The sequence below is a fragment of the Schistocerca piceifrons genome, chromosome X (genome assembly GCF_021461385.2).
Source record: "Schistocerca piceifrons isolate TAMUIC-IGC-003096 chromosome X, iqSchPice1.1, whole genome shotgun sequence".
NCBI lineage: Eukaryota > Metazoa > Arthropoda > Insecta > Orthoptera > Acrididae > Schistocerca > Schistocerca piceifrons.
The window spans coordinates 189,623,776-189,640,052 of NC_060149.1; the positions used below are offsets into that span (position 1 = coordinate 189,623,776).

At 38.6% G+C, this 16,277-nt stretch overlaps 1 protein-coding gene across 1 annotated transcript in view; it reads right to left on the bottom strand.

Annotated features, from left to right (window-relative positions):
* LOC124722900 overlaps positions 1 to 16,277 on the bottom strand; it is a 506,082-nt gene that overhangs the window by 189,053 nt on the left and 300,752 nt on the right. The window contains exons 13-14 of the mRNA XM_047248040.1: positions 10,480 to 10,749; positions 2,864 to 3,002 (exon numbers count right to left, since the gene is read on the bottom strand). Coding sequence (XP_047103996.1) covers positions 2,864 to 3,002; positions 10,480 to 10,749 — 409 coding nt within the window. The remainder of the gene's footprint in view (positions 1 to 2,863; positions 3,003 to 10,479; positions 10,750 to 16,277) is intronic.

Here is a 16,277-nt window from a genome sequence, read left to right on the forward strand (position 1 = left end):
ATGAGTTCTTTTATACATGAAATGAACACATAATTCTTCAGAATTGTCAAAATATTATTTCAAAAGTTATGAACTAAATTTTATTATTAAGTACTTTGTTTTCATCTTGTTGATTGGAATCACATAAATGGCTTCACTAAAAACATTTATCTAAAGACATACAATTGGAAAGGAAATCATAAACAAACCATATTACAGAAAATTTACACAAAATAAAAAGTTGCAGTAATTAATTGCCACATACCAAATAAGAAAAATCTTATTATTTTCCCACATGCAAGCACTGTATTTTGTAAAAGAAAAAAGATACACTAATTTGTTCAGAAATAATTGGCCTTTAAAATTTATGTTTTCTAGAAGTTTTTAGTAAAAATTCAAAATATTTAATTTCATGGTTTAATTGCCAGAATCCATCTGTTTATAAAAACATATGCTGCTATTATAATTAAAATCTTAATTACAAAATTTTTACAATATGAAAAACTGTTTGTCTGAGAATATTCACATATGAAACTTTAAATTATACATATGCAGAAAGCATGCTAAATGTATTATTAGTAATTCATTTATTTATGTAGAGACAGTCCTCTATCATTTTCTATAAAATATTGTAGTACCTCTTTCCACAAAGTGTTTTTTTAGAAATTGTGTCTGGAAGAAAATAAATATAATGGATTCATTGGAAAATGTTATTTTAAATGTCACCTGCAAAAACTTAGCACCTTTAGACAGGTAGATTTAAAAAGTATCCGCACACTACCTTTTAGTTGCCAACAAAGAAGCTAAGTATTGAAACTGGATTCAGTTTGTAAGCTTCAATTTCCACACTGAAATATCAAGTGCCCAGATAGCTGTTATTTATGCTAAAGCAACCCTTCAAAAGTGATCATAAGGCATTATTTCTGAAAAATTGTACATGAAATCATTTAAAGGTTATTCAGAAGAAAACTTTATGACGTATGTATGATGGGACTTCAAAAAGTAAGTACACATTATTATGACAGGCCAAGTAATTGAAAGCTGCACTACACTTCAAAAATGACACAGATACATGACACTATTTTTCAATATGGTCTCCAAGTCTCATCAAACGACAGTAGGAACATTCTACCAATAGTTCAATTCCCTGGTGATAAAAATCTGCTCCTTGGTCATGGGGCTATTTTAGAACTGTTGCACGCAAGGCCTCAAAGTCAGAAAATCTGTGACTGCTGAAAATCCTTGATTGCATGGGTATGCCATCTGTATTGATGTCAATGGCCTTCCTTCTTGATCAGCATCTTCCACATCCATGCAGCCTTGGTATAATTGTTGGCATTTTTTCACTTTGGATGTGTAACACTGCTTTTGGTCCAAATTTCATGGTGAATCTGTAGGCAATTTAGATGTTTTGTCCACAAGAATCACATTGTCCCGCATACTTCAACTTTGGAGTACGTTTCTAGTTGTTGCAACATTTCACTCCCACACTGAGATGCATCTGTTATCCACACTACACCAGAACTGTGTCTACAGGAAACCAAGTTCATGTAATCCCATCTGACAATGTCCCACTCTTGCTGCACAATGGTTTTAAGTGAAGGACGACTGTGTAATTTATTTCTTGAAGCCCCCTACCCCTTCATAGCTTATGTGGGAAGTTAAATTAAAATTGTGGGTGTCATCCATAATCTTAGGGTGTAAAATTAAAACACTAATGCTGTTTATATTTTACAGATAATGCATAAGTAGTAACATGAGAAATAAAATTGAATATGAGAAATGTAGAAGGCTGCAGACTGTTTTGAAACGCAGAAGACTGCAGACTGGTTTGAAATAGGCTCGAAGAGAAGAAGATAAGTATATGAAAGACAAGAAAGTTCATGCATCTTGACTTTTGTTCTTCACAAAAACAGTTAGTAAAGTGATTCTTCATTTTCTCCAGGCATATTTCTTGCTCGAAATGTCCACGGGTGTACTGCCAGTCCATAGCGTCCAACGGGCACAATATTTCAGTGACATGTCTGACCGCTGAAATAGTGTGCCCGTTGGACACTATGGACCGTCAGTACACCCGTGGTCTGTTCGAGCAGTTAGGAAAGGTTCCAATATGACTATTACTGAGGGAGAAGTGCTAGTGGAGCAGCATGAATGGCAGAAATAGTTCAGCTCTGGTGAGTTGTCTGTTGTGGCTGCTGTACTGGAAGACACTGCAGATGTAGATAAAGATTGTTTTTCTTCATTTAATGTAGAAGATTCACCTATTGTTATCAATGACTGAGGGATATTGGCGCTTTCTGATTCCATTGATGCTGATACTATAGTAAGTCCTTTATCAGACAGTGTGATAGTGTGTTGCACTACTTTAGAGTCTTTGATAGCATTCAATATTTCAGTGCTGATTGCTTCTTTCCATTTCATGTTTCTGTGAAGATCATGCTTTGTAAAATTCTCTCTACACTGTATTCAAGCACGAGTTTTCCATGAGATCATTCCTATGAGGAATACTGACAATGTCTGTCTGTGTGCTAAAATATGTGGAAAACTTATGATGTACCCAGGTGGACACCCAAGAATTCTACAAATCATATATTAGTTTCTTAAAAGGAAAACTGGACCATGTCAGTGTGATGCTCTATCAAATAAGATGAAAGCACATTGTCCAGAATGGCTTACCTTTTTACTCTAAGTACATTGAACTATGGTGTTTGAATCAACTTCAAGTGTGTTACTCGTTTAATTTCAATAAAATAAGTGCTCTGCTTTTGAATGGATTCAACAATAAATATACAAAATTCATATTTGTTGCAGAATATTAGTAATGATGAAACAATCATGTCATTATTTTTTTTTTAAAAAAAGGAAGAAAATGATGTCTAGTTACCTGCACACAAATGATCTCTCTTCTAGACACCTTTCTTGACACTCAATTTTGCTTATTCCTGGATAGGCTGCATTGACAAATCCCCGAAGTTCTCGGCTAATAAATCTTTCATATACCCAGGGAACATTGCAAGTAGCACCTTAAATTGTAAGTTCAATTACATTAAAATCTCATTCTTAACTGTCATTCAAGGTTATACAAAATTGATAACAAAACACAAATTAGACAATGTGGACATCAAGGGTTTTGTCCATAGGTGTTCTGGTTATATTAAATGCATTTTCTCAGAGATAGTTTTGTATTCTTGCCACAAGTATATACCATAATAATAAGTGAGTTTTAAATTTTGAGAAAAGTATTTCCATAAGACAGTTGTATGGAATTTAAAACAGTCTGCACTATACACCCACTGATGTGGTTACTGACAGTGAATTACTAAAAGGCATGTAATACTGAGTGATACGGAGTCCGGCCAAAATGTAATGAAAATGAACCCTCCCAACCACAATGTGTTTGTTCCCGCTTGGATGAGTAGTGAGGATGTCACATATACAGCTGAACCTTAGTCAACATTCTAAGAACTAACATCAGTAGTTAGAAACAAGCGTTATTTCAGTAATGCATGACATGCCACAATGCAGTGTTGTCTCTAACGTCCTTTCTTGTAAAACTCAGGAAAATCAGCATGGAATGAGCTGAGATGTTATGACAAGTCTACATAAAGTAAGCTCTGTTCTCTGGTTGAGTTTTCTGGTGGCACAGCGTAAGCTACTGCAATGCTGCTCCATGGGGCATGGGCACTGGGGAGTGCCTCTCAGTCACTCACAGGCAGGCACATCTAGTATAGGATGCCAGGCTGCCTGCCAGACAGCCCTCTTACACACTGTTCTGTGCATTTGTGAACCAGTTGGCCACTGATGCCTGTCAGTACAAGGCCGGGGAGTATATGGTCATGTACACTGCAGCCCGTCTGCCTGACTGCCCAAGTGTCAGCTGTTTGCTCATCCCTGCCCACCCTGGCTCACAGGTACCCCACTATCAGCAGGGAGGCACTCGAGCTGGAACAGCCTATAGTACATTTAAAATTAGTTGCAACTTTTGACGTTTGGCTCACCAGAGGGGACATGACTCCATTGCCCAGGTAACTCCAATGGCGAGCCAGCTTCCCCAACCACACCGCTAATGGTTCACTTGGTAAAGCCCCCCTGTTGCCACACCATCGATAAACAGCAGCACGTGATGTCAGACATTAGAGACACCTACGTGCACTAGCTCTCATTGTAAAGTGATACTGTCATGTATTGTGAAAGAGTGTTTCATGTTGGCGCTGCATTAAGAATAAAAGTGCAGCACATTTTAACACGAGATTCACAATAAAAGTGGTCATTCAAGAACACGTTCACCGGCTGTGAAGATAATGTTCTGTTGCAAAATATTCCCCTGAATTCAACAACAGTAATGGACAATGTGCAATACCTCTCAGTTGCAATGGATAAAGCTCCAACAATTCTCTCTGGGTACAAAGAAATGTTCGACTGGATAACATTGAACTTAGCTTGTGTAAGGCAAAGTTAGTACTGTACAAGCTAAAAACTCCACACTACCAGGCCAACAAAATGGCTAATGTTGAAGAGCATAGTTTAACCAGGCCTCTTCTGCATCATGCTCATTTAAATTTGACTGAGAATATAAGGGCCTAGGAGAAAAGTAATGTGGTAAAAATCAACAACAAATTTACTCCCAGTGAGGTTGAAATGCTGTCAAAAGAGGTCATTGCAAATGTTACATCACAGGACTGGTCCCAAGTTGTCAGTCACACAAAGAATGTATGTGAGATGACACGGATTCATGTAGGACCATGTCAACGTTGGAGTAATATGTTACTTCTCTTGTTGCTATGTCAAAATCTGCTTCTTTTACCTAAACACAGCAGAGTTTACAGGTATACATCTCGCTAATGTTATAATGCAGTTGAAATTGTGACAGAATCCTAAAAAAAGTGTATTATTAAATTAGCAGCTGAGGGCAAAGCATATCAGTAGTTATGAGAAAGCCCATTCTCATTATAAATAATAATGTGCAGCTTCTTCACTTATATTGTTACAAAACCCATAGCAATTCTCATTTCACAGGCTACTGATAGTCTTTAAATATTACATTATTTCATTTTAAAAAATCTGTAGTTGCTTGAATGTCACAGTAGATGTGCAAGAATTGCATATTAACCATATGGAAAAATATTCTTCTCTTTGGGTGTTATCATTTGCCAGAATCTTGTTTCATTATCTCAGACTGCTTATGAGATATTAAGGAATTTACGAATATTTCATTCTGGCTTTTTCACTGGCAAGTGTATTTGTGATGGAGCCCTTTACATACATTCCATTCAACATTGGAGACAGATAGCAATATCCTCCGAGGTTTAAAGAATAATTCAATATGTTATCTAAATTTCATATGCAGCACTATATGACCTACAAACACCAAATGCAAATTCATAGTGATCCCTATTTTTCACTGAAAACTTGAAGAATTTCTTGCAGTATTTTAGCTAACACTAAAATATCACAATAACTATGACCATTAACAAAATGATAGGTAATTCACCATGCAGCCAATAAATGAAGCCATAAGATTTGCAGGTCTCAGAGTTTATTACTGCGTAGTTCCTTTAAATTCTTTGAGAAAGATTAAAGATTGGCCAACTTGTGCAGCTGACAGGTTACGCACTAAGCAGGCCTGGCATTATCATTGCCATTGCCTGCTGATGTGTTCAGCACACGCTGGCAACTATGCTTTCCTCCACTTGCTCTGTACTGAACTGTCAAAATTCACAACTAATTTTAAATGCACTATAGCACAGAGTCTTCAAGGAAGGATGAGAAAATGCTAAAGAAATAAAAAATAAAAAAAAATAAAAAACAGTTTTCTTGGCACCCCTTCCTTTTGATATCAGACCAAAACCACAAGATGTGAAAGAAATATTTACCCAAATAACGAAAAATCCAGGATGGAACAATATAGTCCAATATTGTACCTAGATACACATCATCCTATATCAGAATGATTTCTGACATTGTTGGACTACTTAAAAGGAATATGAGTCCAGTTGTTTGGGAGAATCTACATGTGAGAAGAATTTTATGTAAAAACTGTTTGCAACATTTGGACCAATTATCAAAATAACATTTCACATTAATTTCATAAAAACAGGGTGATTGTTTAACAAAACTGATTGGCATATTCTGACAGAATAAAAAGAAAAAAAAGCAAGTGAGTATTTTTTTCTGTAGGGAACTCATCCAGAATGAGTTAGTAACAATAAGATAAATAACAGATGTAGAATTTTATTGGTAGGTGCTCAATCACTCAAGAAAAAAGGTCATGCTCATAAGGCAAAAGGACCCATGCAATGTCATTGTATTTCCTTGCACCAAATCTGATCTCTCAGATCATTTTGAGACCATATCATTTAGGCTGCTGTGATGAGGACTTTCAACAGTATTTGCTTTGAAGACTGCCCGTACTTTCAAGTAGACTGGCAGCAATGTTGGATTCAGTGTAAAGACTGTAAAGGAACTGGTTTGAATATAACTAACCGTATCTGAGCTGATTTCAGTAAAAGTGCTTTTTCTGGTATCATTCTCATTAGTTTGGGGTAGACCCTGCATACATAGGGCACAATTAAACATTATGCTGTTCAACATTCTTTGACATATGAGTCTTAAGTATATTGGCTGCAATGCAAAATGTGTTAATCATAAGTGACTTGACATGGTGTAATTATTGGAGAAATGTAGCAGACACTTAAAGGTTTAGTTGTAATAATGAGTGGAGAAGCAGAAAGTGTACAGTGTATTATTTGTAATACAATGCATGTCAAGCAAAGGCAAGCATCCATAACAGGAGGAGGGAAGAAAATGAGACTTGGTGGGTTGAGAGGTTATGTGATGTTATTTGAATGATTACATAATCAAGTCACAACTACAACGAGCTTGGCAGTATGAAGCTACTTATCAGCATGATGTTGCATTTCCTCTAACCCAGATGCATGGACTGATTCAGTTGGTAAGTATGTCATAAGGCCATTGTATTCTCTCCCGAAGTAACTGGTCCACAACTGCTGTACCTGGTTCTCGATATCCTGGACACTGGCATTAGGACAGAGTTGTCATCTGAGCTCATCCTACACATGTACTATCAGGGATAGATCTGGAGATCTTGCTGGCCACAACAGTACTTCTACATCAAACAGACAGTTCATAGAGACTCATTCCATGTGTGGATGAGTAGGAGAGGTAACACATGAGGATGCACGATGTCTGTGACGTACTGTTATGCCATCCTAGTTCCCTCCACCACTACCACCTTGACCTGAAGTCATACTCAATGATTCCCTGCACCATAAGCTGGTAGAAACATCACTGTGCCTCTCTAAAACATTGAAAGAGTGGAACTTTTGCAAAGGTCACCACCATATTCATTGGTGATGGTATCTGGTTTAGTGCAGAACTGTGATTCATCACTGAACACAGTGTGACGCCTTCATCCGTGCTTCTTAGTCATGGTACTACTCCAAACATAGCTATTTGTGATGCAGTGGTAATGGCAGCCAACACATGGGGCAGTAATTCCCTAGTCCAGCTGCTGCTGGTCTCTACTAATGTTGTGTGATGACGTGCAATGTTGGAGAGAGTCCATTATTTGCTGTCAGACAGCAAATGTTAAAGGGTTATGATGAGCCTGTTGTACAATATGGTGATCCTCCCTTGGGATGGTCAGACATGGTCAATCAGAATCTTGATGGTGAGTATGCCTGCCATCGCGTTCCCATGCTTTTCAACATCAGGCCATGTCACATCCAATTGCCCTACGGCAACGGACTGCATTGCAGTGGGTGATTGGGAAGAGGTGTGGCGACAGTGTGCTGTTTAACTGGAGGGGCATGCCCTGTGATGCCAGCGGTGTGGCACTTGTGCTCTGCTCTATGCCCAGGGTCAGTAACAGTGTGGGTCCTGGGTAGGTGGGAAGTGGGTGTGGTCAGATGTCAGGAAGGCATGGTCAATCGACAGGCCCAGGATCACGTGCGTGCTTAAACTCTTGTCATCATGATGGTTGTGTGTCAAAGCTGTGAGTTCATGTCAGGATGAGGGCAGCAGGTAAGTCATTATTACACTTCAGGAACAATTTGTTTTTCGTACAGTGTGGCTGATGTTGCACGGCAGTTGGTACAGCATTGGTGAATAGGTAAGAGCCCATCAGCTGAAAATGCACACTGCATGAGTGTGTTGATGGATGAATGATTATCTTCCTGCTGTTTGTCTTGAATGGTGAATGTGGAGGTGCCAGGGTAAAAGGTTCCGGGATGCAGCATTACGAATCAAAGTACAGAACATGGTGTGTTGTATGATACAGGAGAGGTGGAATTGGTGTAAAAAGTCCATTAATAGGTACAGTTTTATGATACCCTTAACAGAGAATGTCCGCATGAGGTGTTTAAATGGTAATCGTTGAAGGTTTTGGGTCAGAGAAACATGTACTGCAGTCACTGAGCTGGTAGCCTCATGTGGTTGCAATGCCATAGGTTCCTCCTTTGTTGATGAGATGATGAATGGTAGTTGGTGGATGTCAGATCTGATGTCAACCAAAAGGTGGGGTTCCTAAGATGATGCTGCATGAAGTGCAGCTGGAAACACGGCTCTCAGAAATGGGACCAGTGGAGGCAGAAGCCCAGCGGAACATTTCTCAAAGTTCGAGTCAATGAGATCACATTCACGTGCACAGTCAGAGATGTGAAATCTGACAGCAGTTGTTGTCAGTGGAGTGAGGGAAGATTCATTGCAGTAAGACGCACTGAGACAACTAGAAAGTCTTCCCGAATAGATGAACTTGTTGCGGGCACTAACAAGGAGTCACAGGCAGTTGACAGTCATACACAGCATTGTCGAACTGTACCTACATGGACGTGGCAGCATGTTGGGCATGGTCACTTGGAACGCAGGCAGAGTTTGCATCACAGCCAAATGCAGTCATATGGAATCAGTCAGGCTCAACCACTGCTTGGAAATAACCACACCGGGGCTTATACTGTGCTGCGTGGCTCCCGGCATTGTTGAATGCATTGTTAGTGTTTGGGTGGAATGTTCTCGATGCAACTGCCCCACAGTTATCTGCAAAATGAATTGAATAGTGGCAAATGAACGTGAATCCAAGCAGATGGAATGTTGCAGTTCAGCCATTGCTGGTGTTTCTGCAAGATGGGAACAGCAATGAGGTCCCACCGTAAATCATTTATCGCTTTCAATTGTTCAGCACTAACGTTGTACATCAAACTACAGTACTGAAGATGGTCACTGGTACAACTGACATCTATAGATTGTTGACGAGTTGAATGAGAAGCACTGTACTGCCCAGAACAGAAGTTGTAGCCAGAACAAGCAAATATCAGCACATGTTGGTTGTGTGAGGCATACACAGCCATCATGAACTGTCAGGGTCATCAATAAATTGCAAGTATAATATAACTGTGGTATGACTAAGGATGGCATGATATAATGCTTTACTGCACAAATATTTACACAGTAAAGGGTACACATCTGTTATGCTTGCAAGTTAACAGCATACTGAAGTCTGAGATCAAATCACAGATATTATACTTATTGTTTGTCATGGGTGATTCACTTTTTTTTGTCAGGCAGTGTATGCACATGAAGATTGACCACTACTTACTAAATAGAAAATGAGCCAAGTGTAAGGCAGGCTTGCAGAAAGGAGAAAAATTGTTTAAATGTGTGATAAATATCTTTTTCATAACAATGTCTCTCTCCCTCCCTTCCTCACACACACACACACACAGAGAGAGAGAGAGAGAGAGAGAGAGAGAGTTTTTGTGTGTGTGTGTGTGTGTGTGTGTGTGTTATCTGAAGAAGGACCTTGTTTGAAAGCTAAGCAATTCTGTATTGGATTATCTATAAATGCATGTTATTTATTTATTTTGCAAGCCATAATACAACAATTTCATGTTGCAACAACTTTGTAGTGACTGCTTTCAACTTCTTCTGCAATTATATTCGCACATCTCCTGAATGTTACATATCGTAAAAATTGAAATACCCATTCAAGTTAGGTCTGTCATTTAAATAAGTATTTATATAAAGCATTCATGAAGTTCCCTATTTATAACCATAATCTGGCTCCAAAGCAGAGCATCCCAGTTCACCATGAGAAAAATGCAATAATTTATTCAATGGACAATATATAATAAATACATTTGATTTGAAAATGTATGTAGTACACATCACAGTGAGGACTAATTAAGGGTCTTCTAAAACAAAGAGGAAGAGATGTATCATATAATATGGACGATCACCTATCCTTTGTTAGTTGTATAACAATGAGGAGGCAGGGGTGAAGGGAGTTACAGGAAGAACAGCAAAGTATTTTATTCTGAAAACGTTTCAGTTATGTGAGAATTTAGGAAAGACATCTTAAAACTGATAAAAGCTGTTATATCGGTAAGTTTAAAATGTATTTCGTGATTTCTTTAAAACTGTGGTTCACTGCTTGCAGAAGGATATAAGAATTATTATGTAAATATGTAAATCATGATTTCTCACCCTGCAAACAAATGCCTTCAAAGTATGCAATTCCAGGCACTGGCCTAACATCAATTCGTGCTCCGTCAAGGTCTCCTTCCAGTGCTGTACAGTCATTCCGATTGTAGTCAAGATTAAAACCCCGACATCGGGGATCAGAACGACAAAGTTGAGCACATTGTGTTGAAATTCCTGGAATACTGTTCCGAAAGAGAGTGTAGCCACGCTGTCCTTGCAGTTCAAATCCAGTAACCTTCTCAAATTCAAGGCGGCCACCAATACCACATAAACCTGAAATTAAATTCAGATTTGTAGAATTCAGTTTTTGACCTCTATGACTCAGACTCTCCAAGAAAGAGATAACAAACTAAATAAATTTATTTACTGTACACTAGAAATTAAAATATATGGATCTTTAAATTACATAAGTTTGATGCTTAATCACTTTTCTCTTATTTTCTCAACTGAGTATCTGAAAACCTTAACGCGTAAGGTATGCACATTAAACACACCATATACAAACTTCAGCAATAAAAATGAGCTCTGTAAATAATGCTAGTATCAAGTTTAAACTGTTAATAATACCAATAATAAAAATTTTTTAAAAATGAAAAGAACAGAGGCCACTTGTTTTAATGAAGGTGTAATTAATTTTGAGGATTTATAGTTGTCTGATACATAATCCTCTCAAATAGCACTCACTACCAGAAAAAAACACCAAATCTAATTTTGTACTTAGTTTTATGTATGTAATTTATTTTGATTATTCCTAGTTAGTATCTTTCATTATAGTGCAAAATCAATAATTGTTTCGTAACTTAAATTCTATTGTTGACATACAAGCAAATATAAATCCTGCACTAATTATAAACATTTGGAAGACAAAATGCTAGTAATCTGAAAGTATCTATTTGGCTATATTCAAAAACATGTTAGCAAAGCCAGCCCTTAATTAATTCCAAAGTAATTAACAGTTTTGTCCAAAGTGTTGTTTACATAATGATATTAGTTAATTTCATCATTTACACAAATAATCTGGCTTAACTCTTGTAGTAGAAGAAACTGTTAAAAAGAACCAAGTCTTCAATATATTCAGTTAATTTAATGAGTTAAGTTTTAATTGTACTTTCAGCACCTATTACTGTGATATATATATATATATATATATATATATATATATATATATATATATATATATATATATATATATATATATATATATATATATATATATATATATATATATATATATAAGGGCCCGATTTTTGGTCATGGGTCAGTCAGTCCACGGCTGAGTTTCAGACAAGGAACCGGTGTTGGTTAGATCAACAACAATGCATCCGTGAAATAAGTGTTGTGCAATTAGGCCATGTGTTAAAACAGTGACAGTGTCTGCTCCATATGTACCTTTCTATTCTTCAAGAACTGTGAACTTTGTGGTTAGGCTTTTACTGCTCGTAGATGTTCAACTGTAAGCTATTGTTGCAGTATGTGGATGGTTCACCTGCTAACGATTAATAAGGCTTATGGAAAGTTAAACAACAATGCACTGACCATATTAAATGTGTACATGGGAGGTTGTGAAAGTAAAAGACAGTAAAACTGAGCATCTGTTGGATACATTATTTAAAGGAGTCCATGTTTGACTTCCATACCTCACTTTTCAGCCAGTAAGTCAACACTGAGGGCAATCAACAAACGAAGAAATAAAGCAGGTGGAACCGCCACACACCCTAACCCTACAGTGAGACTAATTAAAAAACATCCAGCCCCTATTGCTGCTGGCAGGGCTGGAACACTGTTGACACAGCATAAAGTGGTGGCCAGACTGTTTCAGTGGTGAGACCGGATACACTATGTCTGAGCCTGGCACTGTACCACTTTCAGGGTTTACACAATTTCACAAAATAACAGGGCCAAGTGACCAGCACCTGCCCTGGCTGCCATTGTATGCAGTCAGCTCTGAGAGGTACTCCAACACACTTGTTGAAATGATGTAAGTCATCCAGTCTACTGCTACAAGATGTCACCTCTGCTAGCTGCAGGACTACAGGCTGCCACTAGTCCCAGTGCCGCCAGGAGCTGAACTGGTGTCTTCCATCTGGGTGAGATCAGCAGGCTGACTCCAGCTGACTTCAGGGTACTCACCTGGGGGTCTGTGGTTTCTATCTGCACCTGACTTGCTACCGAGCAGCTGCCCACCCTGTGTCCATACACTCTGCCACTGCAGAGTTAAGTTCACAGGCTGCTGATACTGCATCATACACTGGTGTCATTGATTCACCGTTGTGCTTGTGTGCACCCTACAATGGCCCTGCACAAGGTTGTTAACTGATCATGCAGCCGCATCAGTTGCTGTGACTGACTTACTGTGGGGCTTGGTGTCACTTCATGCCTGCTGCTTGTATGGGCCTGATAAGGCCATACACTTGCCGAGGTGCTGAAATGCTTCACCCCAATGGTTCCTGCTAGGCTCAGAGGCTCTGTGAGCCAGCCACCTCCTGAGGACACATCTGAGCTAAGCTACACCACTGTCCAGTGCCAGCCAGCACAGCAAGATGACATTTTAACTGCTATACTGCTTGCAATTAATAATGGCTATTGTTCTGTCAGTGCTTCTATGACATTGTGATGGCTGTCCACCTGGCTTCATATATCTGCTGCTCCACCAACCACCCTGCATCACTTTTGCAACCTGCAACAAGACCAATAAACACTCAAGCCATCCTGATCCTGTTGCACCATTAATATCCATCATGTCCTTCACATTTATGAGTTTACATGCTTCTTAGAGATATCCGTTGAATACCTTATATCTGTCTTCTTTTTCTTAAACTGTCTACTCACAGCAATTTCACACATACTGTATGACAAAAAATATCTGCTCCAATGTGTGAAATATATGAATAACACAACAAGACAGCACAAAAATCCAGAATGAAAAAAAAGGATAATTCTGAATCAGTCATGAAGTTTAATTTTATCAACAATTCATTTTTATGGTTAACCTTCCTCATCAAGTGGAAGGCATCTTCTACATGATTGTTGTTATTGGAAAGGAATGGCGATTTTTTGCAGCAGCATGCTAGGCAGCCAAGAGATTAAGTTGTGATTTGCAAGTGCAAGTGAAGCAGTATTTGTGCTGCATTCTGTCACTGAAATTTACAATAGCTTTCTAATGTGTTTTCACTCTAATTGGCAGTCACAGCCATCACAACATAATCCACAGTGGATGTAACTGATATTTATACAAAAAATCCAGTTCATTATATTTTGTGCAGTTCATGAACTATGTGCCGTTAGTATAACATTTCAACTATTTCCAATTTCATATTCTAGTGGAAGTGTAATGGAACACTCATGATCTAGAAGTAGTAATGTAGGCCACACATATTGACCTTATGAACATACAGCACTAAAAAATTCTGCTAAAAGAGCAGAAATCTCCAATTGCCATTCTCACTATAGCACTCCGTACTGTTATCAACTCCTTGCACTATCATGACTCAGTGATTCTACTTATCAATACTAGGGAACTGCTGTGCCCAGGAGTCATACTTTATCATGACAAATGCCTCATGACAGAAGGCAGAAAAAAGACATTGTGTACTGTGATAAGTCACAATATGCCATCTACTGTTCCCATGGAAGGAAATGCATTTGGGAAAGTCTGGGGAATAAAATATAACAACAGTGAAACTTACATGTCGTATTTGAAGTACTGTTTTAAATTTTTTTGCAAACAGCTAAGGTTTCTTGATATATTTGATTAAGTACTGTGGTATCCACACTTATACTCTGACCAGACTGCAACTGCATACACAACCATGTCCCACAGCTGGCCTAGCCTCAGGCATGATCAACAACTGGCACCACTGCTAGCAAGCCAGCTCCAACAACAGCTCTGGGTAGCAAGCCAGCACAAAAACAATAACAACATGGTTTGTTATTGCTGGGAACTGAAGACACCATCACTGCACGTGCTTCTCTCACCATCTGGAGGCATTTCAATTGACGGTAGTAGGTTCAGCGAGCATGGAACTATTTGCCTCTGCAAATCACTTGCCTGAAAATTTGGACATAGTGTACCATATAGTAGAATGGTACCAGTAACTTGCACCACTTGAAGGTGTTGTGGTCATGTGGCAAATTGTATTTAGTGTTGCTGGGCAATGATCAGACAAAGATTAGTTACGATTATTTGTATGAGTTTTAGGTGTGATTATGTCTGTTGAATTTTTCACTTTCTTTTAAAAGAGGAAGCGTTTCATTCACATTCGTATTAGCCTTGTAAGTGTAAAAGTAGTAATTAAATGCACAAAGATGCAATGGGGTAATATGAATGATGCCATAGCTGCTCCAACAGACCAGATATCAAAACTGTGAGAGGATAATACTCGCTAGAAATTGTACAATGATGTGTTAAGTAAGCAACTAGAAACTTCCAGGCAGATTAAAACAGTGTGCCAGACCAGGACTTAAACTCAGGATATTTGCCTTTTGCAGGCAAGTGCTCTATCCAAGCATGACTCACAACTGTCTTCACAGCTTTACTTCTGTCAATACCTCATCTCTTACCTTCCAGGGATCTGTGAGGACAGGTCATGAGTCATGCTTGGGTAGAGCACTTGCCCGTGAAAAGCAAAGGTCCCACATCCGAGACTTGGTCTAGTGCACCATTTTGATCTGCCAGGGCATTTCATATCAATGCACACTCTGCTACAGAGTGAAAATTTCATTCTGGAAGCTACTAGAAGCTTTGCAAGCCGTGCAACAGTCATAGTCAGGTTCAGATGAGGTTAAGGTGGTAGTGAGTGTACTCTCCTCCTCCAAAGATGTGTCAGCAGTTAACCTAATAATACACCTCTCTGGTAAAACAACAGAAGAGTTGACAGAATTAATAACATAATTGGTCAGATGAACTGAGTCTACAGATGGTCAATCTACATCTAATGGGTGAGGCTAAAGCATATGTGCTGTATCATGAGATGCTCAGCAATGCTCGCACATTCGAACAATTAGCAGAGGGTGTGGGGCACAGATACCATAAACAGAAGTGTACTGGATTTTTTTGGAGAGAAGTTGAGTGGATTACTGTAGAAAGCCAATTAAACTGTTGGATCCTTTACTGGCAGAATTCAAATACTGAATACTCACACATATGAGCTGACACAAAATTCAGAAGCAGATCAAGTCGTACTCAGAGAAGTGGAAATTAGGGCTCTAGATGTCTTTCTACAGTGGATTTCTGCTGAATTTTCTGCAGAGTCCATGTGGAATATCTGGATGATTTAGCTGCAGGATTCCACATTGCCATGTACTTGCAGGAAATCGACATTGCTATGAAAGTACACAATGATTGACAAAGCTTTGCATCCAAAAAAGAATGTTATTGATTAGGCACAAATTTTCATTGTTTTCATTCCACTGTATAGCTTATGGTTGTCCATATTTACAACTGTGAATGGTTTCACATATTTCATAATGGCTGTCCTTGCCACAGTGCTTGTCCAAAGGAACATTGTAGCGTAATTCAGAATAACACAGACATTGCAATTTCATATTTATCCACTGGAACTGAGCAAGTGACTTTCTAGTAAAATGTATCCTCTTTATGGGTGTATTGGAATATACATAATGGAAGTATGAGTGCAGGTTGTAGACACATAGTTGATGACATAAGGAAGTTTGGGTCTGTCTGAGTAGTACTCAAATAGCCTAAAGGCAAAGCAACTGCTCGTGATAAGTGGGAGAACTGTGTCTGAGTCCTGGTTTGGCACAAATTTTCATGCATGCATGTACAAAGGAACATTTCATCA